General features: G+C 38.1%; 1 protein-coding gene across 1 annotated transcript; it reads right to left on the bottom strand.

Moving 5' to 3' along the window:
- Positions 1 to 6,901: 6,901 nt before the first annotated feature.
- Positions 6,902 to 26,134, bottom strand: LOC134003060 (integrin beta-3-like). Its single transcript, XM_062442176.1, has 15 exons — positions 25,943 to 26,134; positions 24,955 to 25,040; positions 23,955 to 24,159; positions 23,508 to 23,760; positions 21,076 to 21,238; positions 20,672 to 20,833; positions 20,471 to 20,566; positions 19,380 to 19,469; positions 18,686 to 18,820; positions 16,448 to 16,892; positions 11,722 to 11,944; positions 11,523 to 11,623; positions 9,988 to 10,107; positions 7,886 to 8,052; positions 6,902 to 7,190 (listed from the first exon to the last, which is right to left on the bottom strand). The coding sequence occupies exons 1-15, from the start codon at positions 26,013 to 26,015 to the stop codon at positions 7,122 to 7,124; spliced, it is 2,388 nt and encodes a 795-aa protein (XP_062298160.1). The 5' UTR covers positions 26,016 to 26,134; the 3' UTR covers positions 6,902 to 7,121.

Genomic DNA, 26,134 nt, shown 5'->3' with positions numbered 1-26,134 from the left:
TTCCTTAAGAGGACTCCACCTGCTTTAATAGTCTTGCTTAGTGACTTATCAGTCAATGAATGATAACTCACAGATACTCCCCTTTTTCATTGTTTTGATTTTACTGTTTTATTTTTACTTAATGTCATAACCCTGTCAATACTATTGAGAACACTGTCTGCCGAGAGGATTTTTAAAAATGTATTTTAATTTTGGGGTTAGTTGAATCAGTATGAGTAGGTTTATTATTGAAGGCACTGAACCCTGTTAAAGAAAGATAGATGCTGTCAGATTGTGGTGCATATAGGCAGGGATGGGAAAGTTACTTTGGAAATGTTATAAGTTACAGATGACTAGTTACCCTATTTGAAATGTAATAAGTAATGTACCTATTTCAATTACTAAAAGTAATTTAACTTATTTCTTTATTTGATTTTTTCCCCATTACTTTTCATTTCATTCAATTCAATTTCATTTAATTTTCTAACAAATGTTTTCAACTGTTAGGGTAAGTGTACCCATTAAGGCCACCAAAATCGAAGTTCAGGTGTTTCTCATGGATACTGATACTTTATAAGAGAGATCATTTCTTATAAAGTAAGCTTTATCTCTCATTTAAAAATGTATTCATTAGTTCATGTAGATTTTGGAATATAAAATAAAGATATTTTATGAAAAAGTCACGCATTGATTTATTTACAAAATATAAATTAAAATTGTTTTCGAAAGAATTAAGAACAGCAATATATGTATTCAGTAACATGTTAAATATTAGAAAATGAGGGGAAAAAACCTCCTGAGCAAAACCGTAAAGGCCTGACTTCAGATGTAACTCCCTTTGTAATCATCAACATTTTCATAAGTAACTTTCTCTTTAGTTACACCACAACACTACATATAGGTTACTGTAATGGTAGTCGTGTTCATGGATGCCTGGTTTTATAATTGGTGAGGAAACTTGGAATGATGCATAATTGGAATGGGGTCTGGGAATCATCCCCCAGAAAAAAAAAAGAAAAAAGAATTTTTCACACACCACTTAACCACTTGGATTAAGTCAAACAGCCACCTGCACTAGATTAGTTAAGACTAGTTAGATTGAGGGTGCCATAAAAACAAAGAATGCATCAAGAACAGTATATAGCTGGGTGGATCAATACAAGAGATGATTATCAGATGAATGTCTATTTCATATTTGACATTATTTAAAATACTCTATGTATCCAAAATGCTAGTAGGTTGCATGCCATATTAACTGTCAAACAATGACAATCTATATGAATGAAATAGCCTTACAACACATCGCAATATCATTGGTATAATTAAAGCTGATTAAAAAAGGCAAGGTCAAACTTGAGAGTTGTTATTTTCATTACTCACAAGGCCATCTTAGAAAACTAATAACTGAAACAAAGCACAAACACTTTGGGTGAATGAAATGGCCTCACAGCAATCATGTAGTTCTAATCTCACCTGTTTATTTTACACACAAGTTCTTGTGGTGGCTCCTCCATAGCACTAATAGCTGATGTAGTTGTAATGTTATACAGGAATGAATAATAATAACTTCAAAAGCAGATCCTTTTATCTGACATTACCTCAAATCAAGGACTATTTTAATGTACGACTCAGGGTGAGTTTTGGTGCTTAAGACTTAAAAGAGCCATTTTAACCGAGGATTAGACCTTATTGTGAAACCCCCCTTACAGTAAACTTGTATGAGAAAATTAGATGATAATCATAATAATGAAAGGACAGTGCAGAACGAATCGTTGCATGATCCTCATATTGAAAAATAATTTACTCATTTTTGCCCTGGATTTTTACAGATGTTTCATTTAACCAACAAAATTAACTTAAAATGCATAGTATGTGAAATCAGATTTATGTTCTCATTAAAAACAGACAAAATATCACATGATTTACGTTTGTTCAATTCCTAATGAATCAGACTCTTTCCATGTCAGTCCAGACAGCTCACTGTTACTCTTCTATGGAGGAGATTTTTGGTCATACTCAAAATTAAAAGTCCAAATAGAAATTAAAAGACATAACATTAAAAAGCTTATTATTTTTTCTACATTACTAGGAATAATCAGGCCATAATTAAACTTACAAAGGAAATTTAAAATGCACATTTAAATTGTAAAATCATAATCCGAACATATAAAAAACAATGACAATGAAAAAGGTGAAATTTAAAATGCAAAAAGGTAAAATGGAAATGCTCAAACTAAAAGTTTACATTGTAAATATAAAGGGAGGGAGGGTGCGGAGCATGAATGCTCTTATATCCACGGTTCACCTTATGGACAGCAGGGGGAGCTGACTGCTAAAGAACACAGTGAGTTTGACGGAGGTCCGTGTATCTTTTGCTCATTCGATTTTCTTTTCAGGACCCAACAGATCCCCACTGATTCACTACAACAATAAAATTAATTAATTAATTAAAAAAACAAACAGCTGAGATAAACGAAATAAAACCTTCCTGGATGCGCTAATCTTACCTGTCGAATTAAAACATACTCTGACCAGACAAGACTAGTCAAATACCTTGAGGTGCCGAGATATTGTATTTATGAAAATAACAAAGTATACCTACTGCCCAGATCCTTAAACTAAATTAGTACCTCAGACGAATTAACATCATTTTACACACACTGACAGGCCGTGAACACAGGTGGAGGTCCGGGATTCCCCCCGGAGAAACGTGTCATCAGGAGGGATTCCCACCCGATTGATACGGTGTGTGAATGGGTGAATGTGAAATGAAGTGTAAAAGCGTTTTGAGTGGTCAAAAAGACTAGACATGCGCTAATTAAGTACAGTCAATTGACCATTTACCATTATAAGAGCTCTTATAATAATACATCCATGGTGCACCTTTTATGGACAGCAGGGGGAGCTAACTGCTAAGGAGCATACTGAGTTTGGCAGAGCAGTATCAGACCAAACCATAGATGTATAAAGGACAGCCCCCCTCCACTCAAAAATGTCTTCTTGTTTCTTCAGTTTGATTTTGGTCTCGTCACTGTGCAGAATGATGTATGTGCAGAGTTTGTTGCCACATTCATCTGACAAAGGGACATTTCTGCTCACCTTAAATCGGAGTTTAATGTGTGTAATTATGAGCATTTGTGACATCACAAGCCAGTCGTGGTCAATGATTGAAGCCTTCAGTGCACATACACAAAGTAGGAGACAGCTTGTCCTGCAGTTCAACTTTTAAAATGAACAATATTTGCATATTAAAATATTCAGGGATTGGTTGGGACCTCCTTAGTCGTCAGTATGGGTCAAGTTTCAAAAACTCATTATCCTACATTTTCATATAATGTAAAACAATATTGTCTTTCATTAAACCCTCACTGCTGCATTTTTCATACTCCTAACTTTGTATGTCCTGTCACAGAAGAAAGGTCACACAGAAAGAGATCCCATCAACTAATGGACTTTTGAGTGTGACTTAAGTTTATTGACTTGCCCAGGTGATGGAGATGGTCTTCTGTCTTCTGTGGCCTAAAAGATTGCAGGATGAGGTTATGTCTGAATTTTTCTTTCGTCTTAACAAAACAAAGGATTTGAAACATGTAATGTTGTGATTGTCAGAAAACAAAACATGAGGAATAATTACTGGCCTTGTGGAATTCAGCAATCTTGTATCTTGTTTCTTGGGTATTATTTTGGGCAATATGCTGTAGTATCTGAATTTACAATAGTTACGAAATACTGAAACTTCATAATCCTCAATATAAAAACAGGCTGAAGCTGAGCTCCAAAATTGAAGTGTGTCAAACTAAATACAAATGCCAATGGGCCAATCCTCATGCATGTACCACACATAACCTTTAACATCACCATTACCCACCAGCTCCCTTTTTTTCTCTCCCAGCTACAGTTTCCGCTTCCTCAGTCAGAAGAGCCTGAGAGAAGACCGGCACCAGTTCGCTCCACTATGTCAGGTTGGTCTGAAAATCTGGGTTGCTTATCACAGTAAACATTGTGCTTTGAATTGATCTCTCATTTTTGAAATGAAGCATTGGCCTAAGTTGATTATGGAAGATCGCTATCATCACACTCTGCCATTAAATATAATGGGTGAACATTATAATTTCCTTCTGTTCTATTTCTGTTACTTCCACTTTCCCACACTTTCCAAAATCCCTTCATTCTCCATTCTGATGTCACCACAGCTGACAGTGATCTTTGTTGCTACGATCTTCCAGCCAATCAGATTCTCTGTGCTGTTTTTTTAATATCATTGTAATTCTGCACTCTGTGTTTCAGACCAACTATTGTGCAGCCCACCTCTTCCCCAGCACCATCATGACGTGAATGTTGGATAAAACAACAACAACACTGACATTAATTTTGCTGCATTATTTTGTCGTGCAAAGTCCAGTCACTGATATGGCTTACTGGGACAATTAATGGAATACAGCAATCATTAATGTTATAATTTACACCTTTGCGTTTCTTGCTATGACAACATCTGCGGTGAACAGGGTCTGTCTGCCAAACTAATCAGATGCTAAGTGACAGTAGTTCAATTTACAGCTTTTGTTAATTGTTTGAACTATGTTGTTTTAGTAACCTTTTTGTAGTTTGTTTTCTCCTTTTGTCTAATTTAGTGGAGCTTGGTGCTAGCCTATTGTGGAGGTTAGTCACAATGGGCGGGGGATTGGTTCACAGCATGCTGTTGTTAAATACACTGGGACACATAATTAGCACACCTGTTGCTGTAAAGGACTTGAGTTGGTGAATATTGTACATGGTGCCACACCTGGACACCAGCAATTGTTCAAAACGACCATAACTGGTGCATAACTGATGGCACCTCTTGCTATCATCAAGGCAACAACTGATTTTGCCTGCCTGTTTGCACCAAGGTGTAATGTATGAGCTGCTGGTTGTCCAAATCAGCAGTACTTTCCGACTTGGAGGGACTACCAGGTAATATTCCTGGTCCCTGTCTGGATGCTGACCTCTACCTGTTTCATGACAGCTGACAGTTAAAACCTTGGTAGCAATGAGTTTAAGGGCTAATCTGCCACGTTGACTTGGGGAGACCAGTCCTACTCTGAATACTTGCAGTGTCTGCTTTTTGAAGAATAAAAAAATATTCTTCTGTTCCAGCAGGTAATTTCTCCATCTTCACACTCCTTTCAGTGGGAGTCGGATTTATCAATTCTAATAGTTTGACTCGTAAAATCTGCACAGAGCTCCAGCAGATGATGACTTCAGGAGACTCCTTAAAGTCTTGCTGGGAGCGCCTGCAGTATCTCCTCTAAACGTAAACACCAACTGCAAACTGCAATGAAACTTTATCCATTAAGTCACATAAACTCATGTGCCGATCATTTCTTTACAGTGAACATTTACTAGGATACACCCTGTATTAAATTGTTATGAGTCAGTCAGTCGTCATGCATTACTCAAGCCTGTGTTTTGTAATAGAGTTACCTTGCTCTTGCGCTAACCGAACATACAAATAAAACCAAAGCAAATAAAATGCGACCAAGCCACACCTTGATAAAGAATGTAGTTATATGCATATACATAGCACAGATAGCAAAACAAAGGCACAATTAGTATGATTTAAGGCACATAGACCTCTCTGAAACACCTTTCATCAAGTTGAGTTTTGCTTCTTTGCTTTAAAGTTTCATGACTACAATTTTAAATTTCCATTAAAATGAAACTTTTAACATGTTTAAGTCCCAGTGGGTTTGGTTAATGGTCATATCATTCACATGTCACTGAACTTCATTTTCTAGAAACCTCAGTATTTCTGCAACTGTTCTGTTTGTTGCTGACAACAGTTTGTGGAGCATCTTTTATGAAATGCCTGTAGTCATCACGCAGCAGGAAAAATGATAAGTGCATCTTTCAAACTGAGAAAGCCTGTGCACATTTAACGCACTGATAACTAAATGACTTCATGAGTGTGCAAGGCTTTTTTTGTCAGCAATGCACTGCTTGAATCTTCTGAACTTACTGATCCATGTATAATAAATAGTTTCTATGACATAGTTCATCTTGTATATCTGTTATTCTTGTGGACAGATGAACCACTTCACATACTTGCAGTTTGAGACCAGGAGATGGAGGCAGTGCATTGCTAACAAAAAATCCTGCACACTTCTGTGACAGTCTTCGCACAATATCACAATCATTTATTCAGAACGGAAATCATTTAAAACAAATATTATTTATCTATTGCAATCTTTAGTAAATTCCTGTAATGTAATGTGTGCACAAGACTAAGTTAGTCATTAATTCGAAAATATTTGTTGTCATTAAAGCTCATTAATTAACATTAGACCTTCATGCCACATGATGTACACATATTTTAGTTATAACACACTATCATAAACACTTGTACACAAAGGAAAACGTTTATCTCCTTTTGCACACAAGAAGCTGCACCGGTTTTCAGTGAATTAACAGTTTTTACTCTAAACCACATCCTATCTGTACAATGTCACTGAACTTATGACAGTTTATCTTGCTGTAGTCCTACTGAGTACAGCTGGCAGGAAATCCCAACATTGTGATCAGGAAACAATGTACATTTCACATATGACTATCTGCCCTTCAATTCTTCCACTAACCTCAAGCATTAGTTATCCCAAATCACCTTTTTTGTCATATTTTCCCACTTAGCCCAAATGTTATCCCGTCATGTGGATATCGCATCCCACCATTTCCATTTTCAAAGGTAATTTTTGGATGCTTTGAGCAAATTAGGCTCCATTTGCCCCCAATTCGGGTTTTTGGTGACTTCAGAGATTTGCAAAACAGGGGCAAATAAAATAAAAACTATTTACACAGGAAGGGTAAATATGTAAATATATGTTTTTTTGTGATTTGGGTGTACTAAACCTTTATTTATTCCTGACACAACACAACATTTCTTAGGCAATCACACTAGATCAAAACAAGATCATATGTCTCAGTGTAGTATGAATGGGTGTTTATGACAAATCCATGATAAAATATGTCCTCAGAATCATTTCTACATATTTACAAATATAATAATTAATTATCATTTATTGTCTTGTGACAGTAGAGACCTGCACATGATTCTGTGCCTTCCCACAAAGGACAGTAAAAGTCTATTTCATCCCAATTCAGTAGCATCAGTCTTTTCCTCTGTACGTGATGTTCGTGAAGGTGGATGTAGCTCCTTTGTAGAGAGGATTGTGTCCCTGTGAGTCAAATACACATGAAAAGATGTGAGTTAAGGCGAGTTTGACAGAATACATTAGAAATGCTTTGCTGACTGTAATTTGAGATTGTAGAGAAAAGCTAAAAAGGTCACTTGGGAATCACATAATTGAAATTAAAATAGCATGTCATCTAATCGCTCCATTATGCACATAATGTCGTTCCTTCTGGTAGCCTGGCTTTTAGTTTAGATAAATATATACACATGACTTATGTTCTCACTTCTGTTACTCACGGAGCGTCTTACAATGCCTGTGATTCTTTGTGGTTTCACCCCTCTGGGATTTGGGTGTTTTTGAGGCCACAATTACCAGTAAAGGCTAATTAGCGTTAGCATTTGTAAACCCAGCCCTTCCGCTGGCTGCCTTTTGTTCAGCTTGGTGTAACAGCATGCCACAAAAATAATCGAAAACATGTTGGGGAAAAAAGAGCAAGAGACCGCGTGTGTGGCCTTTTGCGTGTATCCATATGAAGGTGCCGGCATGTTTGGCATGAGGATTTCTTATCACAACTGGTTAGACATTAAAGGGGCATGATTTTTTTTAAAACATTTAATCTAAACATAATATAACTGTATCTTGATCTTGGTATTGAACAAACACTATATTATTAGTTTCTGAGTACAGCACATCAGAGTATTTACACGCGCTTGCCGCCTCATGCTGAAGTCACTTACTGTGTCCCACTTTGCACGAGCCCGTTCTTCCTCAAATTTGGCGAACTCCCGTCTGTCATGGATGGTAACCAGCAGCTTCCAGATAAGCAGAGCCGCCAAGCCAAGAAATAAAATGGCTCCTGCCACTGACAGAAGCACCACCAAAATGTCTGGACCTTTGGGACAGTCTGGACGGAAGGAGGGAGAGATAAAGGAATGAGTAAATGAGACAAATGGGACAAGATAAGCCAGAAGCCAGGCCAGAGGAAGTCTGATTTCATAATGCTGTTTCATTTCTGTTGCTTCCTTTAATGTTTCTTTTGCTAAAAACTTCTACTTTTCAGACGCAGGACTGTTTGTGAAGAAAACAATGTGGTGTGGTTCCTTCTAGCTGTCAGACAGCTGCTTTAGGGCTATCATTTCTGAGAAGTGATGCAAGAGGACAAGGGCAGATAACAGTGATGAACAGAGACCAATGGGGCTGTTAAATAACAAAAAGCTCAAGGGATGATGGACTGAAGTGGAAAATAGTAACCTGTTATTGCCAGGCCAGATATACTCTCTTCTTCATTGTGGTCTGGCAAGATGTAGTAGAAAATTTGATTTGCCCAGTTTTTAGAAGGCAGTACAATATATGACTGACAGTCCTCTCTTTTAAACAGTCACTCATATGAATACGTCCTACACCAGACTGGAATAACACATTTCTTGTTGTGTTTTTTTCCATATATGTTGATGTTCTCCAAAATTATATCCACCAATTAAAGTTCTGTATAAACCTGAGAAGAGTATTGTAGTTGTAGAGTCATTCATCATTTTATTCTGACAGCATCTAGTTTAAATAGTTGTTCACAAAGTTTAGGAGAAAAGCAGTCACATCATCATCTCAACAGCTGTGCTATTCTAAATAACATTTGAAACGACATTTTCAGGGGCTGTAATGGCTTTAAAACGCCATTGCCTTTTCTAAAGTGAAATTTGTGTTCACAATCACTGAGAGCATAACCGAAGTTTGGCAACAGTTCATTTTGCTCATTGCTAACAAAAATGCCTTAGCTTAACACTTCTAGCAACTGTTGATAAGAGCCATCTGGTTGATGTGTGTGTGTGTGTGTGTGTGTGTGTGTGTGTGTGTGTGTGTGTGTGTGCTTGTTTGCCAGCCTTGATGTATACTGTACATCTAACCATTTGATAATGTGTGCCTTTATGCCCATTGGTATTTGGATAGCTAAGTGTTGGGTAACTTAGTGGGGCAACCAGGGTGAAGTTTTACAGCCAACATCAAAGCTTCACTCCTCTTCCTCTCTCCCTCATTCTTACCTTGCTCTATTTCCTGCTTTTCAAATGACCCTTTTGATCCCTATCCCATTAAAGCTCACATACAAATCTTGTCATGTTAGGGCTAAAAGATTACATCTGTCAAATTATTTATTAACTTCTAAATGAGAAAAATGCTGAGTTCTCTTCTGATTGTGTTCTCCATTTTCCTCTCCTCTGTCTTTGATGTTTCCCTTTTTAAAATGTTCTCTATCCCTTTCTTTTGCTTACTTAGTTTCCTTTCTCTCCCTCTGCTGTTCTCCTCTTGAGGATATGTAGAGTCAGCGGTTCCTCAAGGAGCTGGGCAGCTGTTTACGACCCTCTTTGACACGGCAGGGTGCACCATGTTCAAGGCAAATTTTGGTGTACTTCTCTGCAACCCAGTTGTGTTTAAATTAAACACACGCATTCATTAAAGACAGACCCACGGCACAGACTTTCTCTGCGGGCACTGGTGGTCATTAAAAGGCTGTTTTACTGCCCCACGCTTTTTCTGTTTGGCCATTTAACAAGCAGATGAAGGGCATGCAGCAGGGAAGTGACAACTTGTACTCGAGTGAAGAAAAAGCACACTGACTTAGTAAGGTGAAGAAGTTTGCAAGGATATATATTTTTAGATACTAAAGTACTACTAAAACAAATTTAAGTTAGATCACAATGGTTTTGTGACTATTTTATCCTAAATGCATAGTCTCTATTCTCATCTGTGATTTTGGCTTCCCTAATCTCTTCCACATATAATATGAACCACCGTTATTGTAATTTAATGTTTGTATTGGTAAGGTGGTTCACGCAGCATCTCTTACCTGGCTCTTTGACGACATACAAGATGGACTTGCCACTGGCGTCCTCATAGTACTGGAAACGTTCAACGCAGTCATCCTCATCCTTGTAAGTGCAGTTCACAGCATTTGTATCATGAAGTACTGGATGGAGGACCAAAAGGAAAATTGTACATCAGTTAGTCCAAGAATAGTTAAAGGTATGTTGTGTGGTTTTTGACCTCTAGTGGTGCTGTGCAGATATTGTTTTTGTGGATGGGTCCCTCCTTTGTTTGATCACATGATTAGAGTTATTTATGCAGGTTACATAATACACATCCCTGTCAATGGTTTCAAACTATTCCACTGATCTACAAATGCAGTGATGGGTCAGTAAAGGCAGTGAAGAAGATGACTGTTAGGGAATTTTCCATAACTAATATGCACTGGGTCAAACTAGGCTTTGCAGTCATAGCAAGGCCAGACCAAATATTGGGTTTAGACACTGTCTCCCCTTGAGATAGTAGTAAGCAGTGAGTCTGCTCCTTTTGAGGAAAACAGGAGGCATCCTTTTAGTGTTGCTATAGCAGCCAAGGTCAGATATGTATTTGACTGTTTTCCCTGAATGGGGTAAAGGTAACTGGAGTCAGAGGTTTGATATAGTGTTGGATGTAGGACAAAGGTCCTGAGTGTCGTCTAAGCAATGTTTTGTCTATAGACCAGTAGACTAAATTCTGTATATTGTAGATGTGTTGGATCTGCCCATATTTGGGCATGGCTCAACCTGTGGCATTATCTTGGTTTAAAGTCTATCCCCGGAGGACAGAAACTTCAGAATTGAAGGGAGCATCAGAACATAACAGTACTAATCATTCATTCACTTATCCTTGATCAAGTAAATAAACCTTTTCAATACAAGACATCCTGGACTCCTGTCTACTCTCTCCATTGATGTATGGGCTGCATAATTAAAATCTCTATTATCAAAGAAATCTGCTTTGGCAAATGTTTCATGAGAAAGGAAAGGCATTCAACATGTTTGTTAGATACACCATGTGTGTCAATGATTATCTTAAAATGTAAACTTCACAAGGCACATTTAGCTATGTCTTTTTTGGTCACAAAGAATATTTCTTAATCTTTGATGCAACTTTAATTGATTTTTGGGCTTCTTCAGGGCAGCACAATAAGCTGTAAGCACAATATGGACATATTATCACTTACAAGTGAAAATGTTGGCAAAAAGGTGCTTATTTACACTTCCAGTAGACAGAGAGCACCATTAACATTTTTTAGAAGTGTGTTTCCACCTCCTGATAAATGAAAGTCTACCCTTTGCCTTGTTTTAGCTCTGTTTTGGACTTTAATAACTACTAAGAAAATGTCCAGCCCAGATTTCTTGTCTGCTTCCATCAACAGATGTAAACTACACTTTCGAAATTCTCTGAAAGTTTGCTGTTAAGATTACAGAGCAAAGTTTTTGTTCATATTTAAGAGGCCTTTGAGGTGTGTGACAACTATACAGTACAAGTCAAAAATTTGACCTGTACTGTGTATTTTTGGTCAGCAGGGTGTCTCACCTAATTCATCCACAAGCTTAATTTCATCCTTGCAGATTCGAGAGCAGGTGTTGTCTTCAAACAGCTTGCCTCTTTTGAAGTGTTTGCACTCCACACACTCCCTGCCAGGAACAAAAAAAACCATCAACCAGGCCGTCAGCTTATTTTAGGTAGATTTCCAGACAAGCCTGTGTGTATGTGCATCCGTGTACAGACTCACTTCTTCATGGTGCAGGCATCAGGACAGGTGGGGCACTTGTCACATGTGGCCCCGTAGGCACCGGGCTGAGTGCACTCACAGGCCCCACACACACATTGGCCCCTGCCACTGCACAGCAGACCCAGGCTGGACATACAGGTGTCAGTACGTCTGGAGCAGTTACAGTTCTCACCCTGCCAGTCTGGTGCACACTGGCAGAAGCCACAGTTACAGACACCGTGGCCTGGGAGAGAAGCATGAAAGGATAAAGGGGGAGAGAAAAAAGATGGAGGGTTAAAATTCCAACTATTAATTGAATGTTTTACAGAATATTATGCACAGATTTCCACACTGAGCTATAATTGTTATTCTTAGACACAGTGGGATCTTGACTTGAATTTAAAAGCAAGTTCTGCATGTTTGTAAATGGTTTGATGGTACAAGGTACAACTACTGTAACTGTTACATTAGCCCAATTAGCCCTAATATAATATAAAGGCTCTTTGGCTAAGCCACTTGACACTGTTTACTGGTATAGCTTCTATTTCCAAAGAAGGGTGGTATAGTGAAAGAAAAACAATTGAAAAGACAATAAAGGGGAGGAGGACAACGTGACCAAGTGAATTCTTCATAAGCAGGAGTACTTGGTGGTTGAAATGATTGTCATTTCAATGGTTGTGCATCATTTGTTTAAAACAACCGAATTGGATAGACTAAAATTAGCTCATGTTTTTAGTAAAATAATAAGTTACCTCTTCAACAAGACTATTATTCCCTTTTAGCTCTTCTTTAAGGGTCTCTTATAATCCTTTTTATTCCACTCAATCAGACAGTATCATAATGCAGTATATTCAGTAATTACTCCTTCCAGCTGTTCATTGAAGCTATATGATGTTAAAACAGAAATAGACTACATGTGTTTGTGGCTGCACAATTCCAGGAAATGGAAATGCCTTGTCTACTATTTCATACACATTTCCAAAGACCCCAAATTTATCAGGCTAAATTTGGGGTCTTTGGAAATTTGGGAAATGCTGTGGTGAATTTTAACAATGTTTGACTGCTCAGCATGACTTAGTATTGACTGGCTGTTGCTGGTTAGGGGATTTTAAATGAGTGAATTCACCACAAGCCTGTGTTGTATTCTCTGTATCAAAGTCCTCAATGACCTTGAGGAGTTGCATCTCTTGCTGAAACATTTCACAGCTTTGTAATTATGGATCTCTTGGCTTTTAATCCCAAACACTAGAAAGCAGATTCTGCAACTGTTGGACATCTAAAAACCTGTTTCACTGTGTCCCTAGGGGGGCTTTTTTATTTGTGTCTGCATTACTCAGAGTGTGTGTGAGTGAATTTGTGCATGCTGGCATATGTGTGTGCATGTCAATAAGAGAGTGACAATGCAAAACACATTGCGGCCTATCACCACAAAACAATGCCCAGATAAACAATGACACAGGAAACCACTTGGAACAGTCTGACTGGATAAAAGATCCATGACCAAACTGTCCTTACCACCTGACCACAGAACCGCTGGCTTTTAATTAAACCATTCTGCGGGGGAAGAAGAATGGCCTCTGCTCTGTATAAGGCATTTCAAGACAACAGCAGACTAATTTTTTTACACACACATACTCGCAGAACATTTCCAGTACTCCCCTCCTCTTGGCCATTTTCTGACCAAACAAGGGTTTATTTTTAGCTTAACATCACACCAGCCAATGAGTAAGCACAAAGGTATTTTCATGTTAATCTATGGGCTTTGGGGAATACAGCAAAACATTTCTGTGTGAGAGCAGCAGATATGTGTGTGAGTTGAGAGATATATGAGGTCTGATAATGTGATGAAGTATGAGGCAGGAAAGCAGCAGAAATATTATGCAATTAGCAGAGTTCAATTAAAATATCCTCAGCAACACCAGTTCATGTATTTTAACAACTAATCAGTAACTATGAGGAAATGTCTCCATTAAGTTAAGTAGTTGTGATAAAGGCCTGTAAATTTTGACGACACGATCCCTGTTCTTAGCACCTTACAGGGGCAATTTTGTCATTTTCTTTTAATTCGTTCTTTGTGTTTCCTGTCTGACATTTTACTACTGCCATAAAATGTCCGGCTATTCCTGTATTAACAGGAATAGACGGGCATTTTGGAAAATATGCAAATTCACTTTCTTTTCAAGAGTTACCACTCTCATGTCTTTGTGTTATGTACAAGTTAGGTGATTAGCTTAGGTAGCTTAGTATAAAGCAGGATGATACAGCTAGCCTGACTTTGTCCAAAACTGTTTGTGTAGGCATTAAACAAATGATGTGTTCATAGGTGAGCTTTAGAGGTGTTGACAGGTGTATTTTAGATATTTGGACAAAGCCATTCTGGCTTTTTCTCCCTGCTTCCAGTCTTTATGCTAAGCTAAGCTAATCACCTCTTGGTTGCAGCTCTATATTTAATGTACACACATGAGAGTAGTAGGCCAAGGTTTTTTTCTAAATGTTACATGAGTCAGATTAGTCAAATCTTTTAAAAGTCTATTCAATGGTAATCTTACTTTCATGAAAGTATATTTCTATTGTTGGAAAGATTTCTACAAAAACTTGTAAATGTGTAAAATTGTCTGTTTCTGTAGCCTATGTAATGTCTAACACCTGCTGTACACAGCTCATCCCAAAGTCACTCACAGAACAGATCTCAACTAAAAACATCATCAGGCTAACATCATGCGCTTTGACTTGATGACATACTGTCTTCTTTAAAACACTAGAAGCAGAGTAGTTCAAGCTCTCAACAATGGGTAAACAAAACCTCATTGCCACTGTTTAGAAATTTCGCCTGTGATAGAGAAACTTTCAGAAAGATGAGAGTCCCTCCTGACTGGACAAAGCTACCATCAAACTTAAAAAAAGCTTTGTCTTTATTCCTGAATCTTGTTGAACTCTGTGGTACAAAAGCTTGGCCTGGCTGACACAAATACACAACCTGAGCTTACACACACACACACACGTTACACGCACCGCACCATATGTTTATTGTGAATGGAGCCCATGTCCTGGACAGAAAGGGGTTGTTACTGAATGTAATTCTTCCCAGATGAACTGAGGGGCAAGTCAGTGTGGTGAAGAGGACTGCCAACACTGACTACAAATGTACACACATTTTATACTTGAAACACCCATAATGGACATGATGATATGACAATTTTAACCTCCTCTCTATCTTTATTCTCTTACTTTACTTACTCTAACTTACTACTAGACATACAATATCTCCTGCTTCACAGTAAAGTTCATTCTCTGTGTATGTGCACTGGAGGTTTCAGGTTTCCACTCACACTTTAGTAACCGGTATGTACAGTATGGTTGCAACTAACAATAAAAAAACAAAAAAGATCAATTAATCTGTTGATTATTTTCTTGATTTAATTATTTTAGTCTATAAAATGTCAGAAAATGTCTTGTTTTGTCCTTACCAAGTCCAAAAATATTCACTTTACTATCACAGAAAACTGAAGGAACCACATTAAACAAGCTGGAACATTTTTTCTTAAACAAGGGTAGGTCAAAACCTAGTATATGACAGGATTGTGTATGAAATGTTTGAAGATATATGCTTGGATCTGTTTGTTTAAATGGAAGATGGTAACTTCTTCAAGAATCTTTTTTTATAAATGTAAAATAATGACCAAATAAATTATATATTGTTCATTACTAGAGAATATTAATAACAAATCATGTTCTTTAAGTAAAATTTCTTTACCAAAATACATTTTAAGATACAACTGAAAATCAGCCCCAACTATAAAGGTACTTGTCAGTCCCAAGCTTTAGCCACCTTTGGCTGACATCTTCTGACCAATCGTGTAACCTCCTCACTCAGCTACTCAATCAGTCAGTCACAGATAATTGTTATTATAAAGCTGGCTCTGCTGTTGCCGTCCAACCAAAAATGACTTAAAACGATGAGTCAATTTTAAAAAATAGTTGTGATTCATTTTCTAATCAACTAATCACTGCAGCTCTAATGTTCAAAATAGATCAAGGTAGGAAACTCAGTGGGTCTAAGGATAGAGGATGTTGTATGATTGTAGATTGTAAAGCCCTTTGACGTAAATTTGTGGCAGATGATATAAATACAAATTTAGACTTGATTAAGTTGCTTAAAGGACCATGATTAGCTTCCACATTAGTTATGATGTCAAAAAATAGTGCTTGTGGAAACTTTCCCCCTTCAGCATACACATTTTAAAACCTTTCTTTCTTTTAGTCTGAAACTCTGCAAAAACAGTACATCCTTAGGCACACTGACAATTAAGTTGTGTTGAAATGAGGGGGACTGTGTTTTGGTCATCATTTATATGGTTACAATGTAAGATTAGCTGTATTATTGTTTTAATTGTTAATCTACTATACTTTTTTCTAACTGCTTAATATTTGGTCCATAAAAGAAAAAAACATGATGAAAAATGCCCATCTTAATTTCAGCAAATTTCAAAGTGATGTTTGGAAAAAGTCCAAAACCCAAATATACTCAATTTGTAGTGACACATAGACAGGCAGCAAATTCTGACAATTTAGAAGCTGTAATCATGGACTTTTTTTCTTGATAACTTAAATAATTGAAAACTGAAATTGTTACAAGTTGATTTTCTGTCTATTGACAGAATAAAATGCTCAAGTAAATTAATTTTAAGACAAAAACTTCTGCCTCCATGTCAGTTCAGCTTATAAGGTTATAAGGTCACAATCTTACCTGAGCACAGTTCTCCCTTGTAGCGCAGGCAGTTGAAGTCATCACACTCACACAGTTTGCCCCAGACTTTGCCAAAGTCACTGCTGTGACACACACACTGGCCACACACACAGTCCCCACGGCCACTGCAAATCACAGACTGGGACCCTCTGGAGCTCGCTGGCCCACTGCAGCGGTCCTGCTCTGTGGGATTATAGTCGCCCTCGGCACACTCACAGTGTGGTCCCAAGCGACCTGGGTGGCACAGGCAGATGCCACACTCATAGGTGCCATTGCCATGGTTACACTTCGGGCTGTTGGGCTGGGCTTTGGTCTGGCACTTGCAGTCGCACTCAAAGGTGACTGTGATGGAGAGGGAGTCCTTGAAACCTACAGGCTTGATTATGAAGGTTTTTTTCTTCTGTTTGGGACAACCACGAGCTCTGGCCTCCACACTAAAAGAGACCTGGATGAGGGAAGGGAAGTGACATTGTAACGTCAAATTATGGATTAAAGAAGAATTTAGCTTAAATGTTTTTTCATGGCAAAGAGATTCTGCATCCAGATTCTACATAATTAGACATAGACGGGGGATAATGAAATGTGTGTAGATAGTGTGATGGATGTTTTGTGGCTAATACAGAAATCATGCATCTGTGCACATTACATAACATGCAACTTCACTTAAATGGCTCATTCATTTAATGGCTGCTCAAATTTAAAACATTGTTTATTTACTGTAAGCTCCTTTAACAAGAAACAGCTTAAAGACATGACATGGGCAATGCCTCCATATGTATTTGGTCAAAGTAATTGTTCATTCAGCATTACATCCAAATCTGGTAAATGTCCAAAAGTGGGCAGTTACTACATCTGGAAAGACAGCCATATATGGAGAAAATAAGAGGAGCTGAGGCAGAGAAAAAGAAATGTGTAGAGGCCAAAAAATGTCACCTGGAGTGAGGAGAGAGCGAGGAAAAGAGCCAAAGAAGTTGCGATAAAGAAAAAATGCAAAAGAGGGGAGGAGGGAGCTCTTTAAGCAGACAGTTTGCTCTGCTTAAGAAAGAACAGAGTTGATAGAAAAAGGACAGAAAGACAAGAAAACATCAACTAAAAAAGACAAGACTGGAGACAGCGCTGATCCACTTTTTTCCATCATTTGCTTTTTGACACCATAAAGTAACGGGGAAAATCCCACATTCAAGACATATACTATAGATAGCAGCAAGCAAGGAATGGAAAGAAAAAAGACAATGAAAAATAGTACAAGGAACTATGTGATATGTTATTTTTGCAACTGAGTGATTATGACCACCAATAGTCCCTTGGTATTTTTAATCCACATAAATGCACATTGATTGAGGGTGCAAAGGTAGGCATAAAAGTTGAACACATTTTCTTATGGCTACCAATTTTTGGGGGGGATTTTAAATCCAGTTTTCTTCTTTTAATAACCTGACATGCCAGATGGTTTGTTACACATAACCATCTGAAAAATCATCCTTGAAAACTGCTTGGAAAAGGGTAAGCACAAAAATATCTTGCAGATGATTAAATTAACTATCTGTCCATCACTGTCTTACCTTGCGAGGCAGCTGAATTCACAAGATTATGAGATCACACAAGAATCCTCGTGGGATGCTGATTGGTCTGAAACACTGCTGGTTCAAGTGCAAAACATGAAGCCTGACAAGATGGATTCTCGCATGATTGCGCGATATTAAAAATCCAACTTTCTCGCAAGGTAATTCTTTGAATACTTTCTGCTGTAGTCTGCTTTATCCAATCTTGTTGCAGGATATTGACATAACTTATTGAACATTTCTAAAACAATGGAAACTACACTAAGAACAACTGAATTAATCTAATCAAGGTTTTTTTCTTATTATAAGAAAAGACATCTTGTAGGCTAAATGTAAAATGGGACAAGAAGGGTGCTTTTTGCAATGTAACTGCTTAATGTGACAATGCACAGTGGAAAAAGTGTGGGGATGAGAATATTAATACACATAGTGATACAAGCCACATAGTTTCCCAGCCAATTTCAAATATATCTTTGCTTCCTTGGACAAGTAGTATTTTTATATAATACTCTGATAATATACTTATGTATTTATCTCAAGCTATAGTTCATTGATTCTCTTATCTTGACAATTGTTGTTGGATTTTGGTATAAGATAAATTTGTACATGGAGTGAGTATGTAAACTAATGTGAAACTATTCTTGCAGCCCTTATTTCAAAGTCTCGTTGGACTGACCGTGTCTCCGATCTTTAGTCCAGAGCAGGACTTGAGGCCAGGGATGACCTCACCATTCACACAGGTGGCGTTAAAGGACAGAGAGAGCTCCTCCGGGACACCTTGAAGCTCCAACTCCACCCTGGAACGAATTTTCTGGTGACATCAAGAGCAGAAACACATGCATGCAGATGGATAAGTATACAGACTTACGTCAAGAGTTCAGATTTGGTAGTCAGAAGCTGAGATCAAGTCCTACTGATTCAAAACTAATTTCAAAGTTGGTGACTTTTTCTTCTGTTCTTTAATTGTGTGCAAAAGAATAAACTACGTGAAAAGGGAAATGGTTCTAATTCAAGTATTTTACCCCAATTTGTGTGCATGAGACTTCCTCGTATTTATTCATCATGTTCACGTTCAAGTCACAGCCATGGTTAATGATAGATTACATTTTAAGCTCATTCACTCTGCATAATAAAATCTGAATAAATAACAAACACAGCAAGGAGTCTCCCACATTTGGTCAGCTGTATAGCTCTGCCACTGTGGAATTTCTAATAAGACTTTGGCTCGACTGCGTGTATGACGCAGACACCGCGGGTGTGTGTCAACAAACGCGTGTCATCCCCTGAAACACTGTCTAGCCACGGATGTGTGTGCATGTATGTGTGTGCGTGTGTGTGTGTGTATGTGTGTGTGTGTGTGTAAAACTTACAGCGTAGGCATTCAGTATGAGCTGAATAACATTGCCTGAGTCATTGGACAGAGTTCCTACTGTGGTGCCAGGAATCAGCTCACTGTAGTTCTACAAGACAGAAAAACAGACAGACTGGAAGACTGTTGTCATACTACACAGTCAAGGAAAATACAGGATCCATTCATAGTCAATAGTGTATCATGTGTTACAAATATTTATAATTTACACCCCTTATAAACTTCCAAATACTTTAAAAGCTTGTGAAAATGTAGTATGTTTAACCTGGTCATGACCCTTAATGAGTAAATATCCAAATCAGTATTTATTATTTCAAGACATTTCTGCTGATGATCAGATGATAAAAATTAGCAATAATGGGACAATTATTTTTTAAACGTTCTTATGAGTTATTAAATTCATTATAACATTTTTTGACACTCAAATGTTTCACATATTATGTAATGAGTGGAAATTATATAATAATGTGTCATTACATTTTCCATCAATGTATAGCATCATTAGAATTTTTTATTAAAGCTTTTTGTGGGAAAATGTTGAGTTGAGACAAAGATATATCTATATATACAATATATCTTGGACTAAAAGAGGACAGTTAATGATGGGGAAAAAAAGACAAAGAACAAAAAGGGAAGCTCATGGCAGTTACTCTGACTGATAAAGGAAGCAGAGGTGTGACACATTCAAACTCCACCCAGTTTTTCTTGATGTTTGCAGTTTGGGAAAAGCTGAGTTTGCATCCTCCTGCTGTGTCTGAACAGTGTGTAATAGCATGATTAATTTTGAATTTACATTCTTCCAGTGCATGATCCAAGAATCTCTGTTTAAACCATAGAGGTTTGGATTACTTTGGTTTAAAGTGTACTGCATGTTCAACAAGCAATGATTGCAGACTGTGATTTGTCATCTTTGCAGTTTCCATCTAAAAACATTTGCTTAATTGACTTATTTTAATTTTTCCAAAACATTAGTCTCTGTTTTATTTGGCTATACAAAATTGGGTCAGTGTACATTCAGTGTGTTGTAAATGAAAGTATTTGAACTGAGATTGAATGGAACAAAATGCTTGAATGCAATGCAGATATGCTGACCTGGTATAGAGCAACCACAGGGTTGGTGACAGCAAAGATGAGGTTTATGTTGTTCTCTGACATCTTTTCTGTGATCAAAGCCAGAGATGGGTAATCCTGTGGCGACAAACAGGGCAGTGTGGTTAGCAGTTGCACACCCAAACATCTAAATGTTTCTGTTATTATCGTCTCTGAACACCAAACACACACGCGAACACTAACCAATATGGTAGACATGCTGTACATGTTGTCAGAGTTGAGGTGGCACTGTCCATCGTTGGGCTGTACGATACCAGCCAGGCGACCATCCAGAGCCACATGAGTCTTTGCATCTGAGGTGAAGATGAGGAGGTGGGATGCACCAGGGCGCCAGCCGATCTGGTCCTGGTTTCCATTAAACCATCAAACAATGAAGGGAAGGTCAAACTATTTAATTCGGTCTCTAGCTGACACACATCAGCAAAACCTCAACAGCAAAGCCATTTTTGATTACCTTCAACACTTTTTAAAATCTTATCATGTAATGTTTATTTTTATATGTTTAGAAATGACATGTTTTTGAGTCTATATGTGTGTGACATGATAAAACAATTGTGTGTGTGCACACACAGGCTGTTGCTCTCCACCTTGCACACAGCAGCCTGTATGATGGCATCAAAGCCTCCCTCTGGGGCATCTCGGTTCCTAGATACCATCTGCTTCTTCACTTCCTCTGTGAAGCGGCCCACTTTCTCCGTCAGAGACAAAACGTGCTTGTAGCCAAACTGGGGCAGACAGGTGGTGTTAATGCTGTCAATCAAAGAGAGATGAACTGATCGGTCAAATATCAGAGAACAACAGTGCTGATGTCAGCTTGTGCATTTATCTCCAACATCTTTATCAGACACAAATGATCAAAAGCTGTCTAATTAGTGATAACACACATTATTATACACATGTTTTGGGAGGGATATAGCAAACTGCTAGATGTTACATGTGCTACATACTACAAGGTGGCTGAGTTTATATGTTTAAAAAATGTATTTAAATGGTTTTTAAAAAGTCCTGCGAATCTTATGTAATATTAGTAAGCTATTTTCCAGTTTGATTTTGCTGATATTACAGATGTTTTGTTTGTATCATATTAACTGTAATTATCAGAATGAACTGCATGCATTTTTAAGTCACATTCCAGGTGACATCTTGACATGACAGTATTTGAGAAAATTAAATGTTTGTTTGGGGTTTTACATTGAACCCTGCTTTGAGTCTTTATGCTATTGTTAAGCTGACCATTTCCTGGCTGTAGCTTCACAGACAGGAAAACAAATAAGTAAATGAAATTAAGCATGTCCTAACTAACTTTTCAGTTTTGTATTATGTTTTGAAGTAATATCTCTAAAAGGAAATTGTGATCATTTAACATAGCAAAACATGAATGTACTTGTACAACTGGGAAAACATTCATGATGAATTGTGGCCTTTAAGCTACAATTCATCAAGAATGATTGTACCATATTTTATGGCAATCCACCTCAAACCAAAAATGTCAAGCTCATAGCTGTGCATGAGGGAAAAGTCAGTGGATCACCAAAGTCATTAGGAAACAATTCCATGGTAATCCATCCAATAGCAGACCACTTAAAAGACCTACTGTTAACATGGCTAAAAATGGTCAAACAGTTAAAAGCACTTCAGAGTTGTTTCACCTGTTCATCAGTAAATGTTACTGTTCTGAACAATGCGTTCCCCAAATGCTCTGTGTGGACCCCTCTTTCACTCTGTACAGTACACCCAAAACCTCAACTTGTCTTATCTCTTATCAAAACATTCCTGGAGTTTGAATCTCAGCAGAGTGTTTGTAACCGGGAGAGCAGCCTTCTGCTGGGTTTACACTAGCCCGCTTTGGGACACTCTTGTTCTCCGAGTAGATTACCTGAAGCTGATTCACAACAGCTGACCAAGCAATAGGGAGCCACCATAAGCCTTTAACAAGTGCTGTGACTCTGAGCGTGCCTGCATTTTTACGGTACAACACTGTGTTTATAATGTCCTCACGAGAATGACATCATCTACTGTATATAATGAAGTTACTTATGCAGTCATAAACAACCACTGAACCTGACACTGCTCGGCATGTATTGGGAATGTAAAACATTGATAAATCTAAGAATGCTGCCACTAAAATAAACTTTCCATTGTAGAGAAGTCTGGATTCAGTCTTGTGTACAGACATGGAAACAGGTTAGAGTGGCTAATCTTGACGTTGTTGTCATTATGTTGCCAATTTTAAAGGAACAGTTACGTTTATTCATGTAGCTAGATAGAGCCAGGATTAGCATTAGCTTAGATTAGTATAATGGAGACTGGAAATATCTAGCCTGGCTCTGTAGAAAGGTAACAGAAACCTCTAAAGCTGATTAATTAACATTTAAAACCTAATTTGTTTAATCTGTACAAGTGTAAAAACCAGGAGTTGTGGATTTACCCCTGCTTTGAGTCTTTATGCTAAAATAAGCTAACCTGGCTGTAACTTGATGGAAAGGAAAGCGAATAAGTGTATTTTCCAAAATGTCAGACTATTCATTGAAAAATGCCCTCACTTTTTTCCATTTTTTAGTGTTTTGGGGTCACGTCTCTAAATGAAGGTGATCATATAAGATTGCAAAATATTTACTTGTAGGCTATAGAATAGCAAAAACTTTTCCCTTTAAGAGTAAAATATGATTAAATCTGAGCAAACATCACAAATATTAAGTTAGAAGATGAATTATTTGATCGAGGAATGAAGATGTTTTACTGCTATGTTTTACTGTTTCTACTTTGTTTCGGTTACATTTGTCTGTTTGTCTTCGATTGAGCCATGTCAAAGATTAATTTCTGTGACTAGCTATGTGACAGAGAGTAAAGTTCCTCTTGAATCTTGTAACAGATTGTAACCGTCACATTAAATTTGTTTCATTTACATTATTGTTCACAATATGGTTCACAATATTGTTGTATAACGCACTGTTTATTGAACTACTGTAAGAAGACAGCATGACATCAATCCATTAGGATTGAAGCCCTTTTCTTTTACCTGTAGCATGGGTTCTTCACAGCCTCTTTGGGGGAGATGTACATGTAAGGTGAAAGTGGCTTGTCCACAAAAGCCCCAAACCCCATGCGCAGGTTGCTGGTGGTACGGTTCATGGCCTCTGCCAGGCCTTTTCCCAGCGTCCTCAGACGGAAGAGGTCATCATTCATGGAGTAAGAGAGGTCCATGAGGTAGTAGAGATCCACAGGGTAGTCCTCTACCTGACGCACTTTCACTGTGAAGCGCTTGGCATCATCTGGCATATGGAATAAAGGTATGATTAGGGCTTTTTCAATCACACAGAGCTTACACTACACTTGGATTTATGCACAGGAAACCCTAGCCTGGAATAAATAATAAACAAGTCTTCCTGTGTGACTTCAATCTGGATCTGCTTCAGTATGTTTGGAACATGTTTCACTGATCTAAAAAGCAGATGGAGAAGCTCACCTGGCCTGAGGGTGATGTGGAGATTCTGGGGCTTGATCTGGGTGACATCCTGCGTGGCCCCTGCTGCTTTGTTGCTGAGGGGTCGGTCTTCGATCACCTGCAGTTTGCTGGTTGGAGACTCCAGAGCTGATGAAGCACAGCCCGCTGCCACCAGGTTACTCTTCAGATCACAACGAGAAGAGCTGGCAACCCCATGACCGAAATCCTGACACAGAAAAAGCAGTCAGTTTGCAGCAACATTATCACTGATTTGGAAGTACAGCCAAATGGTGGTTTATTTGTAGAATTCCCATCTGTAACAAAGCTGTGTTGAGACAAGAGGACATATTGTATCAATTTAAAAGCTGAAAAAGTCCAGAATAGCCCAAAACTTTGTTTCTATTAAATCTCCTGGAATGAAGAAGCACTCCAACATCTCTCTGTAGTCCTAAAGGGAAATTCCACCTTAAATCAAAATGTCCATCATATCTGTTCACCCTTTCATTGTTGAAACAGTGCTGATGCTAAACATGAAGAGCTCCCAGGCAAAAACAACACAAAACAGAGTAATCACCAGGCTGATGTCATCCTGAGAATTTTTTGCACTTGAATGACAGGTTGACTTTTATTGACTCGCAGAGTCATTAGCTCGAATCAGAAAATATGGCTCACTCCATGCACTCGCTCGAGTTCAGTCAGTGTGCCAGAAGTGCCAGGACTCACATTAGCAGCCCACTCAATGTCAATGAAGCAGCTTTAAAAATGACCAGCTCTAAGAGAGACGTGCTTGTTCATAAATCTAAAGCAAAACAGTTCAGATTTTGGGTGTATATTTGACTTAAAACAAAAAGAATTAATTCACACATAAGGTGTTGTCTCTAAAACTAATCCACTATACATCAGCATACATTCCTCCTCAGCAGATTATAGCTGGTTGATGGAAAGATCTGTACCACCCAGCACCAGCCAGCCTGGCAGAAAGCGCATTGCCTGAAAGAAGTGAAGTGGAAAACGAACCCACCTCTTGGAAGCACCACGCACAGCTGGGGTGCACAGCCAGACACTGCTTGCATGTGCTGGCCCCTCTAGAGGTGCAGACATTTGAACCTGAAACAAAAGGGGACTCGTTAAATAGTTGAGTTTGATCTCTCTTGTATTTCTCAGACCCAGTTTTGTTGCGTTGGATGCGATTCTTGTATATTAATGTGTTTGTGTGTAACCTTTTGAACCCTATACCTATTATACTGCCATTTTAGCTAAGTCTCCCTCGTAAAAGACATATTGTATCTCAACAGACTCACGGTTAAAGAAAGGTCAAATAATTTAAAAATTAAACTATTAAAATAACATTCTTCTCTGATTTTGTTCAGTTTTAATGAAGACAATCATTACATATCACAGTAACCCAATAAAAACTGATGTGAGGTGCCCAAATGGCCACAGTAATGTATTCCAAAGAGAAAATAACTTTGGAAGATTGACAAACTCCCTGATTTAATTAACTGTAATGTAGAAGTCATATTAGCTTCTGATCAACTTTAAACAAAATGAAGACTGTGGATTGTGTCCCCCATCATTTAACACTGTAAGCACATTTGAAAGAGATATTTCAATGGCCAGTATGAACATGAGCAATGATCACAGCCAGAAACTTCTTTAAATGTTCATTGGGACACCTGACTGTTGTTTGAAGACAGGCTTGAAAAATTATGAACCTATCCTTTAAGAGTAATTAAGATGCATTCCATCACTGTCTTAACTTCCCAAATTATTTCTCAATACAAGAAAAAAGAAAGTACGACTGGGAAATTAGAGAGAGACAAAACAGTGACTCCCTGAACTGATTGGACGTGTTGCCAGGTCAAGTGTATTTTATCCTGGTTGAAGACTTGAGTAGAAATAAAAACTTTAAGATCCAAGACTACCCCTCGTGCGCCGTGTGTCTTCCTCTGCAATTTACAATATTGTTGGCTACTCGTGAAAAACATCACAAAGACAAAACAACTCACCGCAAACTGCTGTTATTCCTGTAAAGATCAAAACACACATCCATAGTTTCCTCTGCGCCGGGAGAGCACCCATCCTAGTGCGGACTCTCTGTGAGGACGCAGCCTGTCTGACCAAAGAGCTCTGCTGTTAATCACAAGTTCAAGAACAAGAAAAAAACTTTTCTTCATCTGCGACTGACACAACTCCAAATA

This window comes from Scomber scombrus, chromosome 21 (genome assembly GCF_963691925.1).
Source record: "Scomber scombrus chromosome 21, fScoSco1.1, whole genome shotgun sequence".
NCBI classification, from domain to species: domain Eukaryota; kingdom Metazoa; phylum Chordata; class Actinopteri; order Scombriformes; family Scombridae; genus Scomber; species Scomber scombrus.
Note: the sequence above shows the minus strand (reverse complement) of the source record. Positions and strands in the feature narration are given on the sequence as shown.